Source organism: Capronia coronata (assembly GCF_000585585.1).
Source record: "Capronia coronata CBS 617.96 chromosome Unknown acBCG-supercont1.11, whole genome shotgun sequence".
NCBI lineage: Eukaryota > Fungi > Ascomycota > Eurotiomycetes > Chaetothyriales > Herpotrichiellaceae > Capronia > Capronia coronata.
This window is the reverse complement of record NW_006912903.1, coordinates 1,336,451-1,361,709: the sequence shown is the minus strand read 5'-3', so window position 1 is coordinate 1,361,709 and position 25,259 is coordinate 1,336,451. Positions and strand designations below refer to the sequence as shown.

The 25,259-nt window shown below is 52.4% G+C and overlaps 9 protein-coding genes across 9 annotated transcripts; 6 read left to right on the top strand and 3 right to left on the bottom strand.

The window, feature by feature from the left end:
- Positions 1 to 487: 487 nt before the first annotated feature.
- A1O1_09257 (uncharacterized protein) lies at positions 488 to 2,436 on the top strand (the record flags this gene model as incomplete). The annotated part of the gene is made up of 3 exons (XM_007730113.1): positions 488 to 780; positions 831 to 1,054; positions 1,106 to 2,436. 3 exons carry the CDS (start codon positions 488 to 490, stop codon positions 2,434 to 2,436), a joined length of 1,848 nt encoding a protein of 615 aa, XP_007728303.1.
- Positions 2,437 to 6,645: 4,209 nt separating this feature from the next.
- A1O1_09256 (uncharacterized protein) lies at positions 6,646 to 8,436 on the bottom strand (the record flags this gene model as incomplete). The annotated part of the gene is made up of 2 exons (XM_007730112.1): positions 6,646 to 7,152; positions 7,228 to 8,436. 2 exons carry the CDS (start codon positions 8,434 to 8,436, stop codon positions 6,646 to 6,648), a joined length of 1,716 nt encoding a protein of 571 aa, XP_007728302.1.
- A 649-nt stretch (positions 8,437 to 9,085) lies between these two features.
- A1O1_09255 (pre-mRNA-processing factor 19) lies at positions 9,086 to 10,584 on the top strand (the record flags this gene model as incomplete). The annotated part of the gene is made up of 3 exons (XM_007730111.1): positions 9,086 to 9,537; positions 9,588 to 10,054; positions 10,115 to 10,584. The coding sequence occupies 3 exons, from the start codon at positions 9,086 to 9,088 to the stop codon at positions 10,582 to 10,584; spliced, it is 1,389 nt and encodes a 462-aa protein (XP_007728301.1).
- A 1,016-nt stretch (positions 10,585 to 11,600) lies between these two features.
- On the top strand, positions 11,601 to 12,676 carry A1O1_09254 (uncharacterized protein; the record flags this gene model as incomplete). Its single annotated transcript, XM_007730110.1, has 2 exons — positions 11,601 to 12,452; positions 12,515 to 12,676. 2 exons carry the CDS (start codon positions 11,601 to 11,603, stop codon positions 12,674 to 12,676), a joined length of 1,014 nt encoding a protein of 337 aa, XP_007728300.1.
- An 850-nt stretch (positions 12,677 to 13,526) lies between these two features.
- Positions 13,527 to 14,170, bottom strand: A1O1_09253 (uncharacterized protein; the record flags this gene model as incomplete). The annotated part of the gene is made up of 2 exons (XM_007730109.1): positions 13,527 to 13,907; positions 14,132 to 14,170. 2 exons carry the CDS (start codon positions 14,168 to 14,170, stop codon positions 13,527 to 13,529), a joined length of 420 nt encoding a protein of 139 aa, XP_007728299.1.
- Positions 14,171 to 15,002: 832 nt separating this feature from the next.
- Positions 15,003 to 16,782, bottom strand: A1O1_09252 (uncharacterized protein; the record flags this gene model as incomplete). The annotated part of the gene is made up of 5 exons (XM_007730108.1): positions 15,003 to 15,153; positions 15,223 to 15,454; positions 15,700 to 15,838; positions 15,908 to 16,265; positions 16,316 to 16,782. The coding sequence occupies 5 exons, from the start codon at positions 16,780 to 16,782 to the stop codon at positions 15,003 to 15,005; spliced, it is 1,347 nt and encodes a 448-aa protein (XP_007728298.1).
- Positions 16,783 to 17,660: 878 nt separating this feature from the next.
- Positions 17,661 to 18,930, top strand: A1O1_09251 (U1 small nuclear ribonucleoprotein 70kDa; the record flags this gene model as incomplete). The annotated part of the gene is made up of 2 exons (XM_007730107.1): positions 17,661 to 18,150; positions 18,260 to 18,930. The coding sequence occupies 2 exons, from the start codon at positions 17,661 to 17,663 to the stop codon at positions 18,928 to 18,930; spliced, it is 1,161 nt and encodes a 386-aa protein (XP_007728297.1).
- A 1,317-nt stretch (positions 18,931 to 20,247) lies between these two features.
- A1O1_09250 (uncharacterized protein) lies at positions 20,248 to 20,520 on the top strand (the record flags this gene model as incomplete). Its single annotated transcript, XM_007730106.1, has 1 exon — positions 20,248 to 20,520. One exon carries the CDS (start codon positions 20,248 to 20,250, stop codon positions 20,518 to 20,520), a length of 273 nt encoding a protein of 90 aa, XP_007728296.1.
- Positions 20,521 to 21,943: 1,423 nt separating this feature from the next.
- A1O1_09249 (vacuolar protein 8) lies at positions 21,944 to 23,809 on the top strand (the record flags this gene model as incomplete). Its single annotated transcript, XM_007730105.1, has 5 exons — positions 21,944 to 22,042; positions 22,091 to 22,211; positions 22,268 to 22,381; positions 22,433 to 22,678; positions 22,725 to 23,809. 5 exons carry the CDS (start codon positions 21,944 to 21,946, stop codon positions 23,807 to 23,809), a joined length of 1,665 nt encoding a protein of 554 aa, XP_007728295.1.
- Between the last annotated feature and the right edge of the window lie 1,450 nt (positions 23,810 to 25,259).

The window sequence follows — 25,259 nt, the reverse complement described above, 5'->3', positions numbered from 1 at the left end:
ACTCCACTCCACACGCTGTCGGTTAGTTGGCTGCCGCTCACCTCCTGCTTGCCGGCCTCCCTTATTGTCTCGCAGCTTTCCACCCTATTCCTCTTTTCTTCCCTATCCTCACTGTCGCCTACCTTCTGGTATCTCTGTTCACGTCTCGACTACGTTCTTTCTTTCCCTCGTCTTGTTTATCATTGTCTCGCCTCGAGCGTGCCTTTCACTCATTCAAGGCCCTCGACCACATTCATTAAGCTTTGTGTTTTCAGTTCAACCCTATACGGTCGTTACCAGCTTACCCCCTTCCGAAACCGAGTTGTTCTCAATTGTGCTGCCCGGATCAGCCTTCGAACACGCGTCGTCTTTTTTGAACCACCAAGATATCGACAATCACCTGCTTACGAGCATTTCATTCCTTTGATTCCCCCAAGAACTCCCATATACTATACTGCCCTCGGGCACCAAGACCGACGTGATGGACATGTCTTCAGATCCCACCGACATGTCTCCCGCATCGACGCCCGAATCCCCCTCGCCTGATGCCACTCAAACTACGCCGGGGACCTCGAACAGCGGCAGTCAAGGTTCAGGCTCCGCAGCTCGTCGGCCGCCTCGGAAGAGTACTCTGACCCAGCAACAAAAGAACCAGAAGAGGCAGAGGGCGACACAAGATCAGTTGGTGACGTTGGAATTGGAGTTCAGCAAGAACCCAACTCCCACTGCTGCCACTCGCGAACGGATTGCTCAGGAGATCAACATGACCGAACGGTCGGTCCAGATCTGGTTCCAGAACAGGTGGGTAGTTCGAGCATGGGCTGTTGTGATTTGACTAACCTTGGATGCAGCCGTCGCCGAGCCAAGATCAAGATGCTCACGAAGAAGACGCTAGAGACAGGTGAAGACTGTGACAACATCCCCGAATCTCTGAGACAGCTGCTGGCCATGCAGGCCATGGAGGCTGGCAGACCATTCCCTCGACAGTTGCTCGGTCGTCAAGGTGGGCCGATGGCTCACTATGGAGGCGGTGGCATGTTGATGAATGGTGATCTCACAGGCCAGGGCAAAACTGGTGTGTAATTAATCTTCAGAATGCCCGATATTCTTGACTAACGTGGACCAGTCATCCAACATCTCACCTGTCGCTCTCTGAGCATCGGTACCTGGCGTCGAGTGGGCCAAAACGCCATGGACCTGGTTATCTTCTACTCTCCCGACAAGGCCTGCATCACATACTACATCAACAATGACTCGGCAGGCTACAAGATCGAATACCCCTTCGCCTATATCAAGAGCATCCATTTGGAGCCCGGTGACACGGTGCCCAATTCGAACGGATCTCCTGCGCGGCTCGGCGGGCTGGTCATTGAATTGACTCGGCCACCCAACTTCTTCATGGACTCTTCCGGATCTGGAGGTTTCTACCAATGTGGTGACTTCACCGAGGATCAACAGGCCTCGCAAATTCTGAGCCACCAGTTGGGAGGTCACCCTAAGGTGTTGAGCGGCCAATTAGCGAAATTGGTTTCTCTCGACTCATTCCAGAACCGCCACAACCCATTCGACATGGGTGCTATGCCAGCATCGGCGCCCGTTTCGCCCACCATTGGTATTGTTCGACCTGCATCTCAACCTTCCGTGCAATTTGCTCGCCCGCATCCTCCTCATGTCGGCATGTTCCAAGAACAATTTGGCGTCCATCAACATCTCCACCCTTCTCGTATGCACCCGGGACATAAGCGACAACGTAGTCGGTCAGTTCCCATCGCGCTGGACTTCTCGATGCTGCATGGACCAATGCCCACCTTCCATGTGCAACATCCGTCACCTCAACTTGGGCCGGACAACCATAACCTATTTCAGCCCATGCCACAGCAACCCGTCCAGACCCCCCTTGGCCCGACGTTGCAAATTGACACATCGGCCGGTTATGGCATGGACTTCCGTCAAATGCCCATGTCGGCGACGGCGACATCGCCCTCAGAGTTCGCTAGTCCTGGCTTCTTCCCCTCCAACACAGCTCATGCACCGATGTCATCCTCCGAGTTTGGTACACCTCAGCAATATAATGTACCGTTTCTCTCCCCGTCCCCCATGGTCGACCACCATATGATGGCCAACTCAATGTCTCCGTTGTCTCATATGGGTCACCATGATCCCGTCATTGCCGATCACTCACCACCACTGTCGGCAATGCACCGAAGTGCGTCGGCAGACATGTTCAGCATGGGTCATCATGATCACACAGGCATGATGGACGAGACTTTGATGTTGGGCGAGATGTATTCGAAACAGAATCTCAACATGCCCATGCCTAGTCCCGGATTCGACGAAAGCACCATGGCAATGATGAGTGAAATGTCCGACTTTCACACGCCAAGGGAGCACATGGACATGCCAATGACACCATTTGGTACCATTGATCCCAACAACCTGCAAGGTGGTCTACACTAAACATCGACGCCGCAATCTCCTGTAACAGTTTGAACGACCTTATGCCTCCCCTCTAGAAGCGTGACGCCCTCAGGGGGGTTACCTTTTGCACAAATTGGAATATCCATTCGATTCCAGCTCTGTCCGGACGGTGCGTCGTCATCCTTCGGCCGACTTGTTACATATCTGTTTTTTGTTGTTAGTACAAGCGGGCCATGGTTGCCTGCAGTTTGATAGCGTGGATAGCTATCAACTTCTGTTCTGTTGTCCTGTCATCAGTTTTGTGCTGTGCAGTCTAGTCATGTGGTTATGTATTAGAAACGAAATTTTGATTTGTGTGCCTGGGCCTCGATTGGGTCCTTGGTCCTTGGTGTGACCTGGTTTCGATAGGATGGGGGTTCCGTGGAGAGTAACAAAAAGCATCAATGGGGAGGTTGTCGAGCGACGGAATTTGAGCGAATTGAACCTGATATCTCACTCTCCTTCTGCCTGTGGCACCAGTTCTGATAGCATGCTGCATTCGATGAGGCTGTGTTGTGTGGACAGATGAGGCTGTGTTGTGTGGACGCCGTGAGTGGAACATAATTTCTGTCGCAACAAAACAACCAGACGCCATCAGCCTGCTTGCACGGTGGCTGATCCCTCCTCGCATCATGGATAAGTGTCTGCTTCGAGCAAGATGACCTTCAGGCCCGCGTGAGTGGTTGTTGGAGGGATGTCCTTGTTGAGAAGTCGAGTCAGTGGCCGCCTGGATGGGTTGTTGCAAGCGGTTTCGCCCTCTCCGTATAGGTGCATGTGTTCTACTCTCTCATGACGAAAGTGCCCTCGTCTGTTCCCTTCCGTGTGATGGGAACAGAATGAGGGTTTGAGTTGGGCCAGAGAGCAGCACAAACTGAAAGCGAGAAAGTTCAAGAGAGAAAACAGCAACAGCAAGGGAGGGGGTTCAAGGGCTGCTTATAATGATATTTCCATTTCTCCATTATTTGTTTAGCATTAGCACAGCTAGCTAGCTGCAGGTATGAATTTCGGTGCAAGATTGGATTGCAACTGTTTTGTATATGTCCAGATGAATCTTCAATCTTCTTGCCGGTGGTGATGGCTGGTTTCGCGGGGCAACTGAGGGCCACTGTGGTCCATTTAATCAGTGGTGAGATTGGGTGTAATCTGTAATCTTGCATCACCGAGGAGAGAATGGAGTCGGAGGAGTTCTGCGAGAAGGCTGACCGTTGGAAGGCTGAAGCGCTGAAATTGGACCCCTGCGCTGCCCCCCCCGAATTGGGAGAAGTCAGCCTTAGGGGGCCCTCCCTAGGCTGGTTGCTGGCCACGCTGGGGATTTGACGGGCGGTTGAGGCTTAGAGCTGCCACAGTTGATTGTTTTCTAGAGCACTGTTCGTGTCCCTCTGCTTCAGAGTCAAGTGTGATGCCCCACTGCGAATCTGATCTGAATGGAATTGAGATTGATGGCCCAAGATGGACCTGATAAAAGTCCTTCTCTGTGAGTTGGTTTGTGGTAGAGACAGACGGTAGGTACTATAGTAAGGAGGACTCTTGTGTAATTAGTTAGTTGGGTAGTCCTAGGAGCATCAAGTTGGAGATTCGACCAATTTCATGGTAAGATGAGCATTTCCATTTCAGCGACCCGACTTTATGGAGCTGGGATGGTCCGATTGTCCTTCAGTAGTAGTATGGTGTTGATGTTGATGTTGATGTTTCCAAGGCCATACTAGCATGGCGCTGCAAGACAGTCTCTGGTCCGGCAACAAACTCAAAGCTAGGACATTGGATGAGGCTCCGTATCTAGGTAACCTTCGGCAGGTAGATCCCAGTGTGTAGGTAGGTAGCTACTCATCAACAGCTACTAGTATAGCATGAAACAACTTGAATCCTGTGAAATTGGTGGTGTTTTCAAGATCCACTCTTTTACTGCTGGTGGGCCTATCATGATTGGATACCTGATATTGCGGGCTTGGCACAGGAGGCACGTGCTCCCACGTGACTGCTCTCGTCTCATCCAATCCTTCTACCGTATACAGGTACCTTTCACTGTTATCTACCAGATGTAGTAGAATATACGAACGCAATCTCAGGTGCTCTCAACTAGTATCTACTACATGAACATATTGCAATCCTGCCCTCAGTTTCCGAGATGAATTTGTCGTTCAGTTTCACGTTCAGGATGCTGCAAGTGTGCAGGTTCTCAACCCATCCAAATGAGTTCTCACTTACCTGAGATACCTACCATACCTACTCTCCTCACCTGTGGGAGGCCTGCAAACATCTCATAAAAGACTTATTACTGCTGACACTCCGCATTCACAACGATGACCGTGGATGTGGGCAGTGAATCCTCGCGTCCATTGACCGAAATACCCTTGATTGCGGTCGAATACGGGCACACCCATTAATGCCATTGGTGGTTGGGGCTGTTCGCTATCGCATTTCGCTGGTGCCTGATGAGCAGCCGACTGTGCAATGGACTCTGTACACGCACTTGTGTCCTACTAACTTCCTCGAGGGACCTAGTGTATCTCGCATAGCCACCACTTCCACTGCCACCAATATCGACACCACCACCAATGATACGTCTGCGTCTGCATAGGGATCAGGATGACTACCATGATGGTCTCCGCACTATTGGAATGGCTGCTAGGCTCCCGCCAAAATGAACTTGTTGCTCGGATCGGAGACGATCATGATAGGGCTAGTCACTGGCCGTCTTTTATCTGTATGCATGACACGGTGAGATTCGGGCCCGTCGTACCGCGGTGCGATGAAAGTCGCCCCCTTTGCTTTACCGCTCGTAGCCCGGGTCGCTGCTTAGCACAGCCCGTTGCCGGGAGGCTGGAGGTTGCACGGAGGGAAAAGGTAAGGCCCCAGGTCTTCGAAACGATCAATAGCGGGGAAGAGGGAGCGATATACGGCCGAAAAGGGGCTGCCTGTTCGCTGTCTCCCTTATAAAAGTGGACTGGCTGCCAACTCTCCATGAGAAGACAGAACAAGGCATCAGCACTTCAAAACTCCAGTACAGCCCTTATCACCTCATACCAGCCGTACACGATATCGCAACCCCCTTCTCCACCCTCATCATCACCACTCACATCATTCACAATGGGTCTCATCAAAGCAACCGTCTACGCCGGCGCGGGCATGTACATTGTCAACAAAGTCATCCAGAGAAGCGCCGATAAACGCAAGAGCGAAGGTACACACGCAGGATGCTCTGCCGCGAACAGCTCTGCCCATGGCTACCGCGACGCCGACTATGCCTACCAACATGAGTACCAGAACGCGTACGACTATAACCCTTCTCCCAAATCCGGGGCCGCGACGTCCAACGGCCAAATGTCACGCCAGGTTCCGGCGGAGCGTCAGCCTCAAGGTCAGAGTCATGGTCACCCTGCTCAAGCGTTCGAAGACCGTCGTCAGGCTCCTCCTCGGTACGGCCACCAGCAGCACCTGGAGCAAGGCCGTATTCAAGGCCAAGGACAAGATCAGCCGCCTCTGTATCTGACGAACGACGCCTACTCGCCTCTTCCGTACGATCGTACGGATTCGAAGCAGCCATACGCTGCGGCGCGGTCAGTCTAGTGGCTCGAATAGGATACGTGCCCTTGGGACGATAGTGATGGTTCCGGTAGGGAGAGAACAGAGAGAGTTGGAGATCCAGGGAGCGAGAGCGGCCGAAGAGAGGTGACACTGGTGCTGGTGACATAACTGTCTTGAATGGTGATTTTCATAAGGGTGAATCGGAGCGAGGGCGAGAAACTCGGGATACTGTACAACCCATTTTTGCATTAGAGCGGTAGGAACATTGGAGTTTTGATTTATAGAATTATTGTTCCGTTCATATTGACACCTTCGTCGTTTTCATAATCTGTCTTCTTGCCAGAATTCTAGAATTGGTCCCGATCTTACGAGTCATGCATTATTTAGTGGAAAAGCGAACGTTGTTGATGTTGATCTTATATATATAGTATATGCATTCAATACCTATGAGAACTTACAGCCTGGAACTAAGTATTGGATTCAGCATGTCAGGAGGCAGGCATTCCCATTTCACTTCAAATCAAAACAATCGTATCTTCGAGCTCGGATGACAATAAGACATAGTATCGTTTTGCGAATCTAAGTGCCTCCAGCCTCCTCTGCACTGGATGTGTTGTAGTTATGTCGGGTCGCCGTGGGCTGACATATGAGCCCAAGACCCAAGTTCAGTGAACAGCTCGCAAATCAGCCGACTCCCCAGATCCCAAGGGGATCCTCGCCCTCGGCGCTGCCACTTTTCATTCGCTCAGCTTGCAGCCTTTTGACGCGCCGCGCCAGAATCCCCAAAGCCAGAGGTCCAACGATCGTGCAAAGTAGAATCGCCCATGTGACGATCAGGTAGATGTCTGACTCGAGATTGGCGGCGGACGAAGTTCCGCTGGTGCTGAAGATGCCGTTGCTGGCTGCAAGCGCGGAGATCAAGAAACCAATCTCGCCTCGCGCCACCATGGCACAGCCGAGCAGAGAAGCTGGATAAAGAGACTTAGGCCTGGGAAGCGGCTTGCTAGAGCTTTTCTTCCTCTCCTGCTCATTGCCCGTGTTCGGCGCTGTTGCTGAAGCTTTCACGAACCGGATAAGCCATGCCCCGCAAAAGAGCTTGCCAATCGCCATCAAGACGGAATAGACGAGTCCACGCCAAACGATGGAGCCTTGGAACATTCGCGTAATCGGGATCGAGAACCCAATGGAGGCCTGTCTCTTGGTTAGTTGAAAAATGAACAAAAGATAGGTTGGGGAACCAGTGAAGGTCAAGGAAATGGTGCCTACGAAAAAGAAAGGTTTCAAGATTCTTTCCACTGCAGCTCCGTGATATGTATTGTACATATTCAAGCTGCGGCTTTCATCTTCTGATGCGGGTGACGAGGTGGTGGGCACCGCCTTGTCGTCGTCACGGTCTGTGCCACCCTCTGGAGGAGGTGTCGGTAGCCGCGTTGAACTTGCCGGAGAAGTTAGGTCCTCGTGTGCTTTTCGAGACGATGTCGCGGCGACAACATCTGGATCGATGTCTTCTGGTGCTGCCATGGTGCCGCGAGACCGTTTCGAAACCTTTACAGGGCTCTGTTGATGCATCGTTGTGGCCTCTCGGCCTGATTCCCGTGGGGTCGCAGCTTGGTTCTGCGCTACACTCTCGTCGAGGTACGCGATACTGGCTCCAGCAAGATACGCCGCGAATAAGGCAGACGTACCCGCGTAGCTAGCTGCGCAGACCAGACCCATCAACAGGGCTGTCGAGAGGAGGCAGTAGATCGATGATCTTGACAAGACTCCATCGACCTTGGTCAACAGCCAGGTTTCGGCCCGGTTGTTGCAATAATAGTTCAACGCCGGTTTGGCCAGAAGTCTGCAGGCCAATGGCAGGACAATTGCAAACCCCAAAGACACAAAAACCGGCCGGATCACTGTAGTCGCTTGGATGGACTCATTGCCAGATCCTAGATTTGAAATCACTTGAACCATGATCAAGCCTACGACATCATCGAGCATTGCTGCACTGGTCAACACAGTGCCTAAACGACTATTGGTCAGACCTGTGGTCTTCAGTATGCTGAAAGTGGTTCCAAGGCTTGTCGAGCATAGTGCCGAGCCTGCAGCAAATGCCTGGAGATTGCTGGCTTCTGCAAGGGCGAGAAGCGAGAAGGAAAACGCCATAGGCAAGATAATGCCGGTCAAAGCGACGCAGATCGAGAGAAGAAGTGTTGTTTGGATTGACTTGGCGGAAGTTGAAAGACCGCCTTCAAAGACAATGAGTATCAAGCCCAGATATCCGAGCTGTGTGATGACTTGTTCGACATGATGGGAAAGCATCTTTGCCCCAGGCGTTCCCCAGGCCATGCCAATGAGCACCTGGCCCACGAGACCACAGTAGAAGACATTGTCGAGGATTGAGTTGACAACATTCAATGCTAGAAGGAAAGAAGCCTGCACCAGTATGGTCACAACACCGGGCTCTTCATATGGGAGGGCGGCATCTGCCATGAGGGACGGTCAATGTCTTCCTCTTGTGACACGACTCCATGGATCAGAGATATGGAATATATATTGCCTTGGACTGTTGTTGTCCCTCAGATACAACGCCAGAAGATGAAGGTAGAAGAAGGGATTGCGGTGAGAAGTGCATGCGTCAAGGAAGATATCAAGGATGTCAAGAGACCTGGCGAGGCTGGACAAAATGGACCAAACACGACTGTATACTTGACAGTAGCAGTTGATACCTCAAAGCTGATTACTAAGGCACCGCTCCGATCAAGAAGGTCAGCCGAAGAGAGGTCGAGTGCCAAGCCTCTAATGGGATTGGGACATACTTCATTCCCATTGGCTGCTACAGAGTACAGGATTCCTGCCTTCAACTGCGTACTATTGTCTATAACTTTTCGTAGTCGCAGCAAACTGTTGCAAGAGACACACCTGCGTGTTGTGCTTTCGTCGCGTTCCCAGTGTTGACCATACTCGCTCCCTCCAGCCTGCGTCGCGACCATGTTGTGCGCAAGTATGTCCCATCCTGTGTCTCTTGTGTCCATGTACGAAAACTAACCTCTCACAGTTTCTGGAGAGAGCCCCAAGGTGCCTGTGGTGTCGAGCAAGTCTGGTAAGTGCCGAGATGAAGCATTCTGGACTGATCTAATCAATGGCAGGCCGAGTTTACGAGAAGAGCCTCATTGAAGCATATATCAATGACAATGGCACTGAACCTGGGCTTGGAAACCCGCTCGCTGTCGAAGACCTTATTGAGCTCAAGACCGAACCCACAGTCTATCCCCGACCTCCGTCGGTGACCTCCATACCAGCCATGCTATCGATGTTTCAGAACGAGTGGGATGCATTGGCTCTCCAGACATACAAACTACAAAAGGACCTGGAACAGTCACGCAGAGAATTGGCCGTGGCGCTTTATGAGAACGACGCTGCTGTACGGGTTATTGCTCAGGTCACCAAAGAACGGGATGAAGCACGGCAGGCTCTGTCCAAAGTCAGTGTCAATCGAACAGTTGCACCAAGCACGAACGGTGATGCTATGCAAGTGGACAGTGTTCCTCTGCCAGCACGCATTTTAGAGAAGATCGATACCACGAAAGACAGGTATGCAGCCCTCTCAGTCATATTGTTCGTATGCTTACATATGTCTCTAGTCTTTCCAAAACAAGGCGAAAGCGACCCGTCCCAGAGGACTGGGCCTCCCCGGACGAGATCTCAAGCTATACTTCGACGTCAACCTTGGAAACGCCCTATTCTGGTGGAACTGTGCTCAGTGTACACAAGTCTGGGAATCTGGTGCTTGTGGCTGGCCATGGTAGTGCTGCCGGAGTTCTCTCTGTGACAGAGAATAGGACAGTGCAGACTTTAGAAGGTGGTCAAGGTTCCGTGACTAGCGGACTCTGGGCAGACGACAAAGCTGTTATTGCTATGTCCACCGGAACAGTGAGGATCTTCCTTTTGGGCAAGGAGATCTCAACGTTCACTGTCCACGCTGGTAGTGCGACCAACGTTGCCCTCCATCCCAGCGGCAGCATTCTGGCATCCGTGGGGGAAGACAAGAACTACGTCCTATATGACATCGATTCGACACAGGTGCTCACGCAAGTCCAGACCAACTCAGGTATGTCACTCCTCTCCAAGAAAGAGAAAGAGATCCAGTTCTTCTCTAACCCAGGATTAGCCCTCAACTGCGTACAATTCCACCCTGATGGTCATCTGCTGGCTGCTGGTGGCTCGGACGGACAGATCAAGATTTATGATGTCAAATCCGGCACGCAAGCGGCTGTCTTCGAACTCGCTGGACCGGTGAAATGCATCTACTTCTCGGAGAACGGCACCTGGCTCGCGGCCGTGGCCGAGGGCTCTTCGTTGATTTCCATCTGGGACTTGAGGAAGGCTGCCGAGATCAAGAGCATTGAGACTGGTAGCCGCATCAACTCGGTCAGCTGGGACTACACAGGACAGTTCCTGGCTGCGGCCGGTGTGGATGGAGTGACGGTTGAGCAATATTCCAAAGCATCAAAGGAGTGGTCACAGATTCTCAAGAAAGCAACCCCCGCAAAGAGGGTGGCCTGGGGTCAAGGGGCGCACAGCCTGCTGACTCTCGATGAAAGAGGAGTAATGACCACCCTGAGTGTGAAGCAGGAGTGATCTCAGGGGGCAGGCATGCCAGCTGGATTGTACGACTAAAGAAGAGAGAAGAAGAAAAGTTGCTTTTATACCCCGGACTGGTGGCGGCAACATCTTGATGGATGAAAGGTGGAAGGGGGATGCTGGTCTGATGGTGGACGACCACAGGATACTTTGATCTTTGTTAAGTGTCTACAAAGGGAACAAGACATGGCATAAATGGGCCAGTCAAAGTGACTCCAGTTTGCAATTGCATTTGTTCGTCTCTTGCCTTTGTGACCTGTGACCATTTACCCAAATCTTCATCTGGAATGGCAGCTATGTTGGGCCATTGGAGGGATTAATCAGCTGGACAATGGCATAGTGGAATGGTGGCATGGTGGCATGGTGGCGATAGGGGAAAATCCCCTTACAAAAAGCGCCTCATTATTCGCTCGCATTTATCTAGGAATTAAGGTCGGTCATAACTCCGACAGCGCAGTTTGGCCACTGCACACGGCACTTCACTTGCAGCCCGCAATTCGGGGTCTTAAACAACGACATTCCAACACTCAATTCCCTCTTGAAGATCTTGAACCACCGCCTGCTCTTTTACCACGACCGCGTCCTCATGAGACACTCCTCTTGATACTCTTTGGCTTGCCCCTGTAGGCAGTGTTATCATGCCTCAGCATCCAACCCTATCCCTGAGCAACTTTCTCAACTCTGCTGCGGCTTCTTCCAGTCGAAAGGTACGTCCAACCCAGCGACCACGATCCCACTCACATTTATTGACTTCAATCTGGACATTCACAATTTACAATCACTTGAGGGAACCTTGAGAATCTAGAGCTGACTTCTATTCACAGAGATCTCACGCTGAGATCACTCGTTCACAAAGCCGCAGCATCAGTCCCGCCTTACCTTCCAAGCGCCGTCGCATCAGCACCTCCCCTAACTCGTGCCTTTTTTCCTCTTCCTCGCCGACACCAACTCCTCCTAGCGCATCTACCGTGAGAAGGTCAGAGCGTGACGGCTTTGACTACCGTCGACCTGTCATGTCATCACACAATAGTCGGCCGTCTCGGGGTCCGAACGATCTTACAATCGATCTGACTGTCGACAGCGACAGTGATGGCGATACGGCATCCGGCGCAAGCATTCTGCTGCGTCGCAGCCCAAGGCGCAATCAGCAACCGCAGCCACCGTCACATCCACAGCCACAACAACCTGCTGTCAGTAGGAATGCAGGTGCACCGCCGTTTGGTAGGAGACAACGACAAGAGGCACAGGAGGTGATAGATCTCTCAGACGACAATTCGGACTTCCAGGTTGAAGACTTGGAGGGAGGAACAGACTGGCCGTCCAACGAATCAGGCTCCGACAGCGGAGATGTCCAGATCGTCCACGAGAGGCCAGCTCCTCCAGGCAACCGAAGGCCTCCTCAGCCAGCAAGACCTGCGACCAGACGGCCTTCCCCACGGCATGCAGACCGGGGGCCGTGGGTGAATCTGCCGGATTTCTTACGAAGGAGCACACAGTTCATGTTTGGCAATGTGCAGAATGCCAATGATGTCTTTTTAAACCGGCTAGATGGTATCCGCTCACGCGCTGGTGACGGTCGGCAAGAGGGAGAGACCCGAGAGAATGAGGCTGGAGGAAATTTCATCATCAACCTTGATTACAGACAGCCTGCCTTTGCCCTGGGTGGCCTCGAGATCTACGATCGCAGTTCGGAAACACCCCAGGTCATCAACGAACCCTACAAGGCCCCTCCGGCACCCAAAGAAGGGTTCATTCGGACATTCGCCGAGGATGATGTGGTGCTCTGTCCCATGTGCGGCGATGAACTAGCAACCGGGAAAGGCGACACGAAACAACAAGTTTGGGTGGTCAAACAGTGTGGACATGTAAGTCACATTCAAGATCTGCGTCAAGATGGTCGAAGGCAGCAAACTGACGTTCATTCCAGGTCTATTGCGGAGAATGCGCTACCAACCGATATGCTTCGAAAGCACGTAAGAAAGACAAAAAGGCGCCTCCCTCCAAAGTCACACCATTTTCCGAATGCAAGGTGGACGATTGCAAGATCCGACTCACCCACAACACCGCCATGTTCCCTATCTATCTTTAATGGGCGAATCGCATCATGGCCCGAGCCCTAGGACCTGACGAGAAAGCACCCCTATCCCTGCTCAATATGCCGGATGAGAAAGCTACCGGCATAGAGACATTTATGATCCCATGAGGAATGATACGTGATGGGGAGCGGTGGACGGGGTTTCATGTTGCGGACGCCTTCCGTGCTATTGTACATTGCAGCGATCAGAGAGATGCACATAGCTTCAGATACCCCAGTTCGCCAATCGTGATACTGCTGGCAGGCCTATGTGCCAGCTAATTCCAACAAGCAATGGCTTGTACATGCCCTCTTGTGTTTTATGCGACCATTGAATGCGGGTCTATTGGTGTCAGCTATCTTTGTGCTTTTCTTTGTCCCAACATGTGCCATGTTGTTTGACCCGGCAAACGTGCCAAATGGGATTCTTCTTGAGTGTCATGGTGATTGTTCCATGACCTACTACTTGCTGTTGTTCCTGTCTATCCTGGCTTCGACCCAGTTGAAGCTTCCTTTCAATGTCTGCGTCCACGGTTCACTGCCAACGTCTGCTCTGCTCCTACTCAAACACTGCCATACTTTCCGCCCAGCACCTGTTCCGTTCCGCAAGCCCAATATGTAACCCGTCCGTCTCTTCTTTTATATTGGCCCCCTCTCTTGATCTTGGACTGCGGACGACCGATGAAGCGCTGACCAAGATGGGCCAGCGAACAAGAACGCCGTTACACTCTTGCCAGCGCAGAAACCAGCCAGCTGGCTATTCTCCATTGAGTACACTTCAGGATCATATCCATTTCTTTTCCCTCGACCTTGCTTTTTGTTCCGTTCCCATTTTCATTCATTCATCGCTCTCCCCACCAACCCTTCAAACATTCTTGATCCCACCATGCATAGGACTCCAAATGCCTCGAACATTCTCATTCACCGAAACGACATTTTTGCCTCTGATCAGCTCATTCTTCTTCCCGCTATTGGCGACCAGGAACTCGGCTTTCTTGACGATCTGCTCCTTCTCCAGGTTGCGCACACACACGGCCTTCTCGCGCCCGTTGATGAAGTACGCCTTCAGGATCGGATGTCTGTTAGGCCGCGGCGACACGCGGAACTCGATGCCGGGGTATTTCGCCGTGAATTCGGCCAGGAGCGGGGATGTTAGGAACGACTTGAGGCCGCGTGACGAACCGGCCCAGTCGCAGTAGTGGAAGTCGAGACGTTTGCATTGGAGGATGAATGCGCCGATGCCGTTCTAAAGAAAAACAGATGTAAGTAAGTATCAATTCAAGGGTCTTGTTCGTCGTTCGTGGGGGTGGGTTTGGAATATACAAATGGAGAGGAATCAGAGGCAGGGATGGAGGGGGGAGAAGTAACAGCAAAGACAATGTTTGGGTTATCTTCGGGTTTGCAGATGCTGCGACTGAGAACGGCTTGCTTGGTGTGTAGATAGATGGTGCAGTGCAAGTGCTTGCTTACCCGTGCTGTCGAAACCGTCTTCACTCCTTGCACGACCATCTTGGTTGATTGATTGCCTGCAACCTCGAGAAGGACCTGGAGAGAGCGACTCGGAGGATCGGAATGGCACAGTCCCTGGGATGCCGCGCGGTTGTCGACTGTTCCACTGGGATGAGCGAGGTCTGTTCGCTGTATGGAGCAATACTGTTGCTTTGAGGTCTGGGGCTGCCAAAGGCTGTGAAAGCGCAGTCTGCGTTTCTGCTGGCGCTAAAGAGATATCTTCCGCGAGGCTCGCGGGCTAGTCCCGAAAGGGGTATGATGTTTCAAATGACAGCATTCCCTTGACTTTCGAAACTCTACCTATGTTTGGTCAAGTCGTGGGACACTGCATGTTGACATGGAGCACTCGACTGGAGGCTTCGAATGGCAAGCTCAGATCATGTCCATAACACTCTGGCTTTTGTCTTCTACAACGGGTGCACGCTAGAGCAGTAGGGTCGCTCCGCCAGAAGCTGTGAGTATGTTGGAAGCTACAAACCATACGAGAACACGCTGCTATCGCTGAACAGTCATTCCTTTCCGTCCGTGAAGGGATCCATTTGTAAAGGACAGCTGAAAGAGGAGATCGACTGTCTTGGAACCCTCGTTGACACTGGTTCTGACCCTTGATCATCCTCGATGCGCCGCTAACAATAGGTCTTCAACGACCCAGACCACCGCTTTTCTTACAGATGCGACCAGGGATTTGGCCAATACCACCCTCGACCCCCCAGTCACTGTCAACCACCCACTGACCGTGTCCAACACAGGGTATACACCAGAACACTCCGTCCGGATCCCAGTAGTTCTTCAAATTCAGAAGTCGCCCATAGTTGGACCCCCAAAATGTTTGCTACCAGTTTGGCTCGGCCGGATCAGCTTCGTTGATATAGGCGCCAGTATTCGGCGCGAGTTGACGCAGCGCCTCCACCTCCACGTCGCGAAGAAGGTCCGTGACAGCAAGTTTCGCCGTGTTGTTGAGAAGGGCCACGTCCGGGGCAGAACTGCCAGAGGTCAGCCACTGGCAGCAGCCATCAGCATGATACGACCGTGTCTTACCAATATGAACATACGCATGGCGCCAGGCAGGAAGCACAGAGTTCCCGCCACCTGGAATGTCGACATTCTTGAGGCCGCTGCCTGCAACAAGATGGCCAATAATCGTGTTGTGAGGGCCACTCGTCGTCTGCTTGAGGCGCTGCTTGAGCGTCTGAAGGTCCGTCTCAAGATCTTCGCGATCCAGCAAGCGCGAGCCAAGGCGCAGCTCTAACCCGACGCCCTCCGGTGGGGAGTTCGCCCACGCAGCTGTAAAGTCGGGTGCCTGGATGGTAACGTTGCCGAGTCAGACGGGGTCTGCCCATTCGAGAGTTTTGTTCGTATCGCCTGCTCCAGCGGTGCAATGATCTCCTTGGTCTCTTCGACCGACTTTTCCGGCACGATCTATATGCCGTATAGCCTTCCTCCCAAGGCCGCATCGGACTCGGTTGGGGTATCTGGTTGAGCCCAGTAATAGCCCATGATTCCCCGGTCGGACACTGTGGGGAGCTGACTGTGGAAGTAGGCCAACAAAGACCAGAACGTGTCGGTGTTGGCAGTAGTATTGTAAGAGAAGTAGTACAGCGCCACTCCTAGCCTCGGGTATGCTCGAACAGTGACTGAGATCAAAACGGCGAAAGTGGATCCCCCGCCCTGAAGGGACAACGCAAGTCAGTATATGACACACTGCCAATCCCTTGCAGTAGCTCAGTGCAGACGTACCCCTCTCATAGCCCAGAACAGATCAGGATAAGACCTCTCGTTGATGGTCAGATGTGTCCCGTCAGCGGTCACTACCTCCATCTCAAGTACTTGATCGGCTCCAAGACCGTACTTGCTGCTGATGGGGCTGTGACCTCCACCAGTACTCCAGCCGCCAATACCGACGTTGGGATCTGCTCCGCCGACGATTGTGATATTATATTTCGAGATCTCGGTGTATATCTCACCCATGCGCATCCCTGCAGCAATCTTCACTGCAGCCACGCCGCCGTGCTTCTTCGCGCAGGCATTATCCATGCTGACGTCAACGCCACGGATATTGTGGGTGTAGATTGAGAAGGAATCGCGCCCGGACGAACTGGAATCGAAGTCAATACATGTTGCCGAATCAATTGAGACGCATTTTACCGTCCAAGAAAATCATGTCCCGTCCCCTTGACTATAAGCCTGACGCCGGTCCTTTTGGCAAACTTGACTGCGACTTGAACATGACTGACGTTCGTTGCATTGACGACATATGCTGGGTATCCTTCCGCAGAGCAAGGTGCTCGGGCGTCAGGCAGACAGCTTTCGTCATTGTAATCGGCCGTGAAAGGATCTTGGGCATGCCACGAAGAGTTGGTCCATTGTGAAAGAACGCCGACACAAGCATCGATATTGTGTGAAGAACTGTTGGTCTGGCAGACCAGACCGGGTGGTACTGGTGTGAGTAGTCTTCCTGCGACTGACTTGTTCAAAGCCTGCCAGTCTGATACGGACGGCCAGTCCAACGATCCAGGAACAGGTTTGCAGAAAAGCTGCGGAGTATTTTGGTAAACCTGGGGAGTGATCAAGGCCGCAGCAAGAATGGCCGCTGTAGAGAGTCTGGCAGCCATGATTGGTCAGATGTCTGATCTTGTATTTGTATATGCGGTTTTATAGAACAACTGGAGGCACGTACACGGCTCGAGAGAAATGTACGGGGGCCATCTTGCATGTTATGTATATAGTGTGACACAGTCAAAAGAGGCGAACGGTCGCCATTTCTCAGCATCCTCGTCCTCGATCTTACCAATGGATGTTTGCTGCCAACACTATCCAAAGATCTTTGGGGATGCCTGGCCGTCCAGGCTGCATCATTTCGATAAAGTTTGAGGCAGGCTATAGCCGACAGGGGTCATTTTGCGGAGGATAACAATAGCGCACTCTGACAAGCATGGACTCACTTATGCTCGATGAGGGAGCCGAGGGGCAAGGCATTCCCGAGGCTGTTTCCCAGAGAGAAGCAGGAGGTCATACTGCGCTAACCAATTCATGATATCTACATACCTAGTTACCTTCTTAGTAGTGAAGGAGGTTGAAATAGTAACATTGCTCCGTCTCCTTCTTGTACGAATACGCCGCGAGAAACGGCGCAGCAGGTGGAGCTGAAGCGCAGGCTGGTGGGTGTGGCTCAAGTGGCGCTGTTGCATTTGTGGCGGTGCATAAGCAAACACCGCTAACCCTGTTTCGGCCCATCGCCAAGGCTGCGCGAAACCATTGCACGTTGAAGAGGTTCGTTCGAGTTGTCCAGCAGTCCAGGTTGGACTCCTTGCTTTAACTGACATCCCGCAGGCACGCGAAGTGCCATGCAATCCTTGACCTGCTTTGTATTCATTGTTTCATGATCATGTAATTTAGTAGTTCTACTACTTTTCTATCTCTTCCGTGCCAGTGTTCTGCGCACCAACCATCTCCCAGCTTCCCCCCAACAGTGTCCTAGGCGCTCTTCAAGATGACCGACAAGCTACCGCCAAATCTCCTGGCGCTCTTCCAGCCCCGACCTCCCTTGCGCTACATCCCGCCTCAGGACTCTGCGCCAGAGGAGAAAGCCTTGAAGCGGTCGGAACTTTCTGGAGTAGCTGCATTTCTCCCCCAATACGAGCAATACAAGGAAGAAGACGTCTATCATCCCACAGAGTCATGGCTGCAACAACGCGACCGAAAGCGATGGGAGAAGACGAAGTATCTGGAAGAGATTTCAAAACCTGAGTTCTCCGGCTATCGCCCACAGGATGACCCTAAAATCAAGGGCGACGCTGCAAAGACCTTGTTCGTCGGCCGTCTTAGCTACGAGGTCAAAGAAGCAGACTTGGAACGCGAGTTTGGAAGGTTTGGTCCCATCGAGAGAATAAGAATCATCAAAGATGAGACCAAGCCCAACCCGAAGAAACCACACCGAGGCTACGCCTTCATCGTTTATGAACGAGAAAAAGATATGCGAGGTAATATTCTCTTTTGTGTTGCTTTTTCCTCCCGACCCCGACCCCCCTATCCACAGATCGCATGGTAAGATGTTGTTGAACTGACCTTGACGCTCTTCACGCTCTACAGCTGCCTACAAAGAAACGGACGGTCTTCGTATCAAAGACCGCAGAGTCGTGGTCGACGTGGAAAGAGGTCGCATGGTGCCCGGATGGAGACCAAGAAGATTCGGTGGTGGCCTGGGCGGTAGAGGATACACAAAACAAGCACCGGCAAAGCCAACATTCGGCGGACCACCTGCGGCTGGCTTTACAGGCGGTTTCCGTGGTGGCTTCGGAGGGCGTGGAGGATTCCGTGGTGGGTTTCGCGGTGACCGAGGAGGCTTTGGTGATCGTGGAGGATTTGGTGACAGAGGCGGTTATGGTGGCCGAGGCGGCATTGGCTACCAAGGAGGAGGTGGCTTTGGCGGGCGACAAGGAGGATATCAAAGTGGGCCTCCGCCTCCCAATGCGCCTAGCGGGCCTGGTGGGCGGGGCGGATATGGGGGAGGTTACGAGGACCGAAGAAACGGTTACGGCGGCGGCAGAGATCCTCGCGGCGGAACTGGAAGCAACAAAGATCCTCTTGGCGGACGAGACCGTGGGTATGAAGAACGCGATCGTGATCGTGACCGAGACCGCGACCGCGACCGAGATCGTGATCGATATGGGGGCGGCCGACGAGATGACGACGTTGGCTCCCGAAAGCGCTACCACGACAACGATGGCTATGACGATCCAAGACAGCGGCGAAGGTATTGACGGCCCTATCCATATGGTTGATTTTCTTCAACAACAATCTCGTCATCTTCTGGTTCGTGGGTATGCTATGCGCGGTGTATTCAAAGCACTTTTGTGGGTTCTCGATATACTTCTTTCTCATCCATGTGCCATGGTAAGAAGCCTTTGACTCTTCGATCTGGGCAGTTGGAGCTCGGTGAATGGGACCCGGCTCAGAGCTGCTGCTGGGGCTCTTTGTTTGCGTTCGCCCACTTTGGCGATTGTCCTTTGCCGTTACGGCCTGGGCGCGCTTTCATGGTCACCCATGCCATCTCCTGATGCTACCTGCTCAGCGCAGACCAACGGAAAAGCTGTAAGATTTGCTTTAGATCTTGCTTCCCTCAAAAGCACCTGATCTATCTCGGGAAATGTATGTATTAGCAGCACTATCCTAGCAGTGGTCAGGTCGGGTAAGCGAGCCCTTAAGTGTAAGATAGGAATGGGTTGAGAGGCATCACAGACGGCACAAGGTTGGTGTACGAGATAGGAAACAGTACGGTAATCAGCATTCTTCGAACCCGACGCGGTTGCGGTTGTGGTAGCCTCTTACAGTCATTCACCATGCAAGGTACGACCAAGGGGGCATCATCATATGTAGCCCTACGGTCACGTGCTCTGTCGCCTCCTTTTCCCGTCACTTCAATTGTTCTATTTTTTCCTTTTCGCCCGCTGCAAAGCCACCTTTGAGCTTCTGGCCATCGACTGGCAGTGACATCAAGGAGAATCCCCCTTGTCTCCACGGACATCTGACTGATCCACCTGGCAGCTTACACCATGCCGTTGACTGCCAAGTGCGCGAAAATTTTAGCAGAAAATTTTCATGGCTCTGAGTGGCCGATGCGACTATGACTAAAGGCAAACCGCTAAAAGCAGGAGTACACGCGCCTTGACACACGGCTTCTGTTAACGACAACCGCACACGCCCCGGGCCACAAGGGCGCGTCAGCCTCGTCGACTGATTGGTGTGATTCCCACTTCCAGGTCTCAGACACTGGCGATTTCGAGAAGGTGTCATAGTACATCATGCTACACTGCAACAGGGCGTGGAGCGGGATTGCAAGTTGCGAAAACACACAGACAGATGACATGGACTCGGGCTGGAGAATTTTCATACAAAGTTAGGTGTATATAAACCGGTGCCCCAGATCCCCAGAACCGCTTGTTGTTGCCCATCTCACAGACCAAAGAACAAGAAGCATTCAGATCCTAGATATATCCAGTCCTACATCATCCAGACCTCCCAAGTCAATTCATCAAACAACAATACCTACACTCCCAGCTCCCCCCACATAATTCACCATGCCGTCCACATACGCTGCCTACTACAACCTCGTGGAGGCTGAGAAGAGTGCTGCCGCAGCCCGTCGCCGCTCCTCCAACCAATCCACTGCCAGCGAAGCATCAGTCGCTTCGCACAAGAGCAGCAAGTTCTCCCTGAAGCAGGCCCTCAAGCAACTGCGACCAACCCGAGAGGCCCTGACCCCTGCTGGGATCTATGGCCCAATCATCCAGCAAGGGCCTCTGTTCGGCAGCAAAAAATCCACTGGCAAGATCGAACAACTGAAGGCATAAAGTCTTGAGGATGAACATCTTGACGAATTTCTGTTTCGACTTTCTTGATATTATAAAATCTTCGACATGACCATCATGATAGGCATAGGGCGCTTGGGACAGTATTTGAGCTTTAGCAAGGACCCTGGACAGGGACGGGTCAGGGAATGGATAGCAAACAGAACAGCAGCAACTTCTCGCCTTGTGCTTGAGAAGGAGGATACCCCAGTTAATCACATAAGCATTGGCATTATTAAAAGGACTTGTGTAAACCCCCGCATCTTGACTTTACCTGGCTCAATCCACATTCTCTGCCTTGCCGCTTCGCTTTCGCTATCGACCAGGAATGGTGTATGATGACGTTGTCAGCATGTGAAGGGACCACGGTTGGGGTTGGAAATGTTGCTGCAGTCATCGAGGCGACAGGGGCAGGTTCATGATGCGGTGGCATCCTCCTACTCGTCGACTTGAACATTGGTGTCTACCAAAACCATGTGTGGTGGTGAATGGTGAGAGGCTCGGACTTCTTGGACTTTGGGACAACCCAATATTTGTTACTGATGAGAAAGTGGGAAAGCTGAAGGACAATGAGGGTTATTGATGGTATTACCGAGTATGTTTGTTGAGCTTCGGGATACCTTCTGGTTTCGCGTATGCAACTGTGTCTAATACGTCACTAGACGGTGAATGGTGCATTACCTTATACCTTATCCAGCTTAAGGTATTAGTAATGTGTACTAGTACAGTAGCTGCGTACTAAGTCCGTTGCAGACCAGAAATCGCGGCCCCAAAGATCGCTAATTCCTCCCGGTTCCACTTCCCTCGCTGCCCCAAGAAATACACACAACTGGTACTAGTACAACAAAGACGCATACATGGACTGAGCACCAGACCACCGCAGCTTCAAGTTCATGGCATCCACCTGATCCTTGTGAACTTACCGCAGTCGAACTCGACGCCAAACTCACATCTGGCCGACAGTGCTCCATCTCGCCTGCCTTCCTCGATAACCTCATTGCAGTCACGCACCTCGCTCTCGCCCGCCTGAGAGCTGGGTCATTCCCCAGTGTTGGTCGTGCCTGGCGTTGTCACGTCCAGAGCTTTTGACACCCACGCATGTCCCAACCGCACGACGGCCGCCCTCATCGAGCTTTCTTCGCCTTTCCACAAAATACATCGAGCCCGGATTAACATCGTTCGGCTTTGCATCACCATCGGCATCGGCATTGGCATCGGATGACCTTTTTACCATCTACAATTTCGTCACCGGCGACAGCATCGACGCAGCCCCGGTCCTAGCACGACATCCGAGCATTTGAAACCCATAAACACCATCCTCACAGCGTCCCCTTCCGGGGCCCACGCCTCGACATGGGGAACACGCTCTCCTCTTGCTGCAAAGGTATGACTCCCAAAGTTGTCGTAGCTACTCAATTCGCTAATCATGGCCGCCGCAGGCCGGCCCAAGGATAACCTCTACGAGCCCGCCCTCGCAGACAGTGAACGAGAAGCCGTCGCCGATCTTCTACAGTACCTCGAGAACGTACGCCATTCTTTCCGCTTGCATTGGCTCCTTTACTGATAATATCAGCGAGGCGATACTGATTTCTTCTCCGGCGAACCACTGCGAGCTTTGAGCACACTCGTTTACTCGGACAACGTCGATCTCCAGCGGAGCGCCAGCCTTACATTCGCCGAGATTACTGAGCGTGGTATGTTATGGAAGAGACACATTACATACATTATCAAAGTGCTGATTGGGTGGCAGATGTCCGCGAAGTCGATCGAGACACGCTCGAACCCATTTTGTTCCTACTGCAGAACCCCGACATCGAGGTGCAAAGAGCGGCAAGTGCTGCACTAGGCAACCTGGCCGTCAACAGTAAGTGGCTCTTTTGGACACCTGCTTTTTGGCTTTACTGACCGCCGGAAGATGAAAACAAAGTCGCCATTGTCCAGCTCGGCGGCCTGCCTCCTCTGATCCGGCAAATGATGTCACCCAACGTCGAGGTACAATGTAACGCGGTTGGATGCATCACCAACTTGGCCACTCACGAAGACAACAAGGCCAAAATTGCGAGATCAGGAGCACTCGGGCCATTGACAAGGCTGGCAAAGTCGAAAGACATGCGAGTACAAAGAAATGCCACCGGCGCACTGCTCAACATGACGCATTCCGGTAAGTGCCTATCGCTGGTGTACAGGACACAGTCTCTGACAGCTAGTAGACGACAACCGACAACAACTGGTGAACGCCGGCGCTATTCCCGTCCTAGTTCAGTTGCTTTCATCCCCCGATATGGATGTCCAGTACTACTGTACCACCGCCTTGAGCAATATCGCCGTCGACGCATCCAACCGGAAGAAACTAGCTCAGACCGAATCACGGCTCGTCCAATCTTTGGTCCAACTCATGGACTCCGGCACTCCGAAGGTTCAATGTCAAGCGGCTCTAGCTCTACGAAATCTGGCGTCGGACGAAAAATATCAACTTGAAATCGTGCGAGCTAGAGGCTTGCCACCACTTCTTCGCCTTTTGCAGTCGTCTTATCTACCACTTATTCTCTCTGCCGTCGCCTGCATCCGAAACATCTCCATCCATCCTTTGAACGAGTCACCCATCATTGACGCTGGCTTCCTCAAGCCGCTCGTCGACCTGCTCGGCTCTACTGACAATGAGGAGATACAATGCCATGCCATCTCTACCCTTCGAAATCTCGCTGCAAGCTCTGATCGCAACAAACAGCTTGTTCTGGAAGCAGGCGCGGTGCAGAAGTGCAAGGAACTGGTTTTGAATGTGCCACTGAGTGTCCAGTCCGAAATGACTGCCGCTATCGCCGTGCTAGCGCTCAGTGACGAGCTCAAATCACACCTCCTGAAGCTCGGCGTCTTTGACGTGCTCATTCCTTTGACGGACTCTGAGAGTATTGAGGTTCAGGGCAACAGTGCGGCAGCCTTGGGAAACTTGTCTTCCAAAGTGGGCGACTATTCGATTTTCGTTCGCGACTGGAACGAACCAAACGGCGGGATTCATGGTTATCTGAAGCGTTTCTTGGCCAGCGGTGATCCGACCTTTCAACACATCGCAATCTGGACTCTGTTGCAGCTCTTGGAGTCGGATGACAAGAAGCTCGTCAACCTCGTCGCCAAATCTGAAGACATCATCCAGATGGTCAAGACAATTGCCGACAAGCACGTGGAGTCCGACGATGAGGAAGGCGAAGAAGGCGAGGGTGAAGTCATTGCCCTTGCTCAGAGATCACTGGAGCTGCTCGGGAAAGGGCCCAAGCAAACACTGGTGGAAGGCTGAACCCGTCCAACGCAAGGGTGTCTGGATTTGGTCGGACGCCTTTTCTGAAGTTATCATATACCCCTTACATGGAAAGTGTGCAACGAATCGCTGCGTATGCATACTGGACATGCGTATATCAATGAGCAGCGGCATAGCGAGGCGTTATGGGATCTGTAGGTGACAGAGGCATAGTGGTCTCAAGAGGATGGGAACAGGACTTGGGTCTGGGAAGCACGCGGTTTTATTACTCTTGTGAGCGCTTCTGTTAGTTACACGACTCTTGTATTGCACAGTCCACGGCCCGTATTGGCCGAGCATTGGAGACGGCCGGTTAATCTATCCTTTCCCAAAATAACAATGCTACAGTTTAGTTCGGATCTGGAGCCAATACTGTGTCTACATCGTTTGTCTCCTCCCCAAAACCGCTTTCCAACATCCCACCGCCAATCGCAAGGGATGCCAGACCTGGATGATGGGAGGAAATGAGTCCATCCAGCCACAGACCCCTCATTCCAAGTGAATGGCTTGAGAAAGCCTGAGTCGGGACGGAACCATCTGGGTTCTTCTCCCTCCCGTGACGAACACAGCCTGACATTGTAGAAGTCGTGACCATGGATACTGGAGAGGGTGACAGTTGGCTACAGCTGTGAGCTGGGCAGGAAGGGGCTCCGTGAGATGACATGCTTAGAATCGAAATGGAGGGATCAAGCCATACCGACTTGGACATGATAATTCATAATCAACGAGACATATAGTCCAGGTGGAGTGGTTGTTCTTTTGAGGAGCTCCAACTCTAGCGGATCCGATCCAGCTTGCCCCTTTTTTCTCTGCGTCTTTCGCCTCAAGCGGGCTTCCACAATGAGAGTGAGTGCCACCCTAACGGCCTCTGTGTTGGGACGAGGTCGGTCCTGGTCTCCAAGAGATTCTTTGTCCTTGCCCGAGTCGGCCAACACCGTCGACATGTGAAAAACGGAATGATACCTCGGTCATCTATATTGGATGCAGTAGAAGGGTTGGGTATTGATTCCCGGACGGCGTGATGATAACCCCGTAGCCTCGCCTTTCAATGGGGCAAGACGAGTCAAGGATAGCAGTCCCTGTGGGACTGGGTTGTCGTCTCATTCATTGTAGCTGGTCGCGTCGGTGCCTGCGGTCGCAGCACTTTGGAGTTTGGACCATTTTGGTAGACGACCAGCAGCCGAGACTGATTCGTTCCCGTGTATGCGGCCAATCGCAGGCATCTGGAGGACCACGATAACTTGTTGAGACATCAAGGTCGCCTCTGCGGTAGCAGTGCTCGAATGGAGGAATCCTGTGCCGCGTCTTTGGAGAGTTTGATCCTGTTGTACAAAGCACATAAGATGGCTTCTTTCCACTTCAAGCAAAGGCTAAGATGTCGGTCTGCTGGCAATGCTGGCTGGTGAGATCGATGCTCGACGACATGCTCGACATGCGCCTGTTCCTTTGA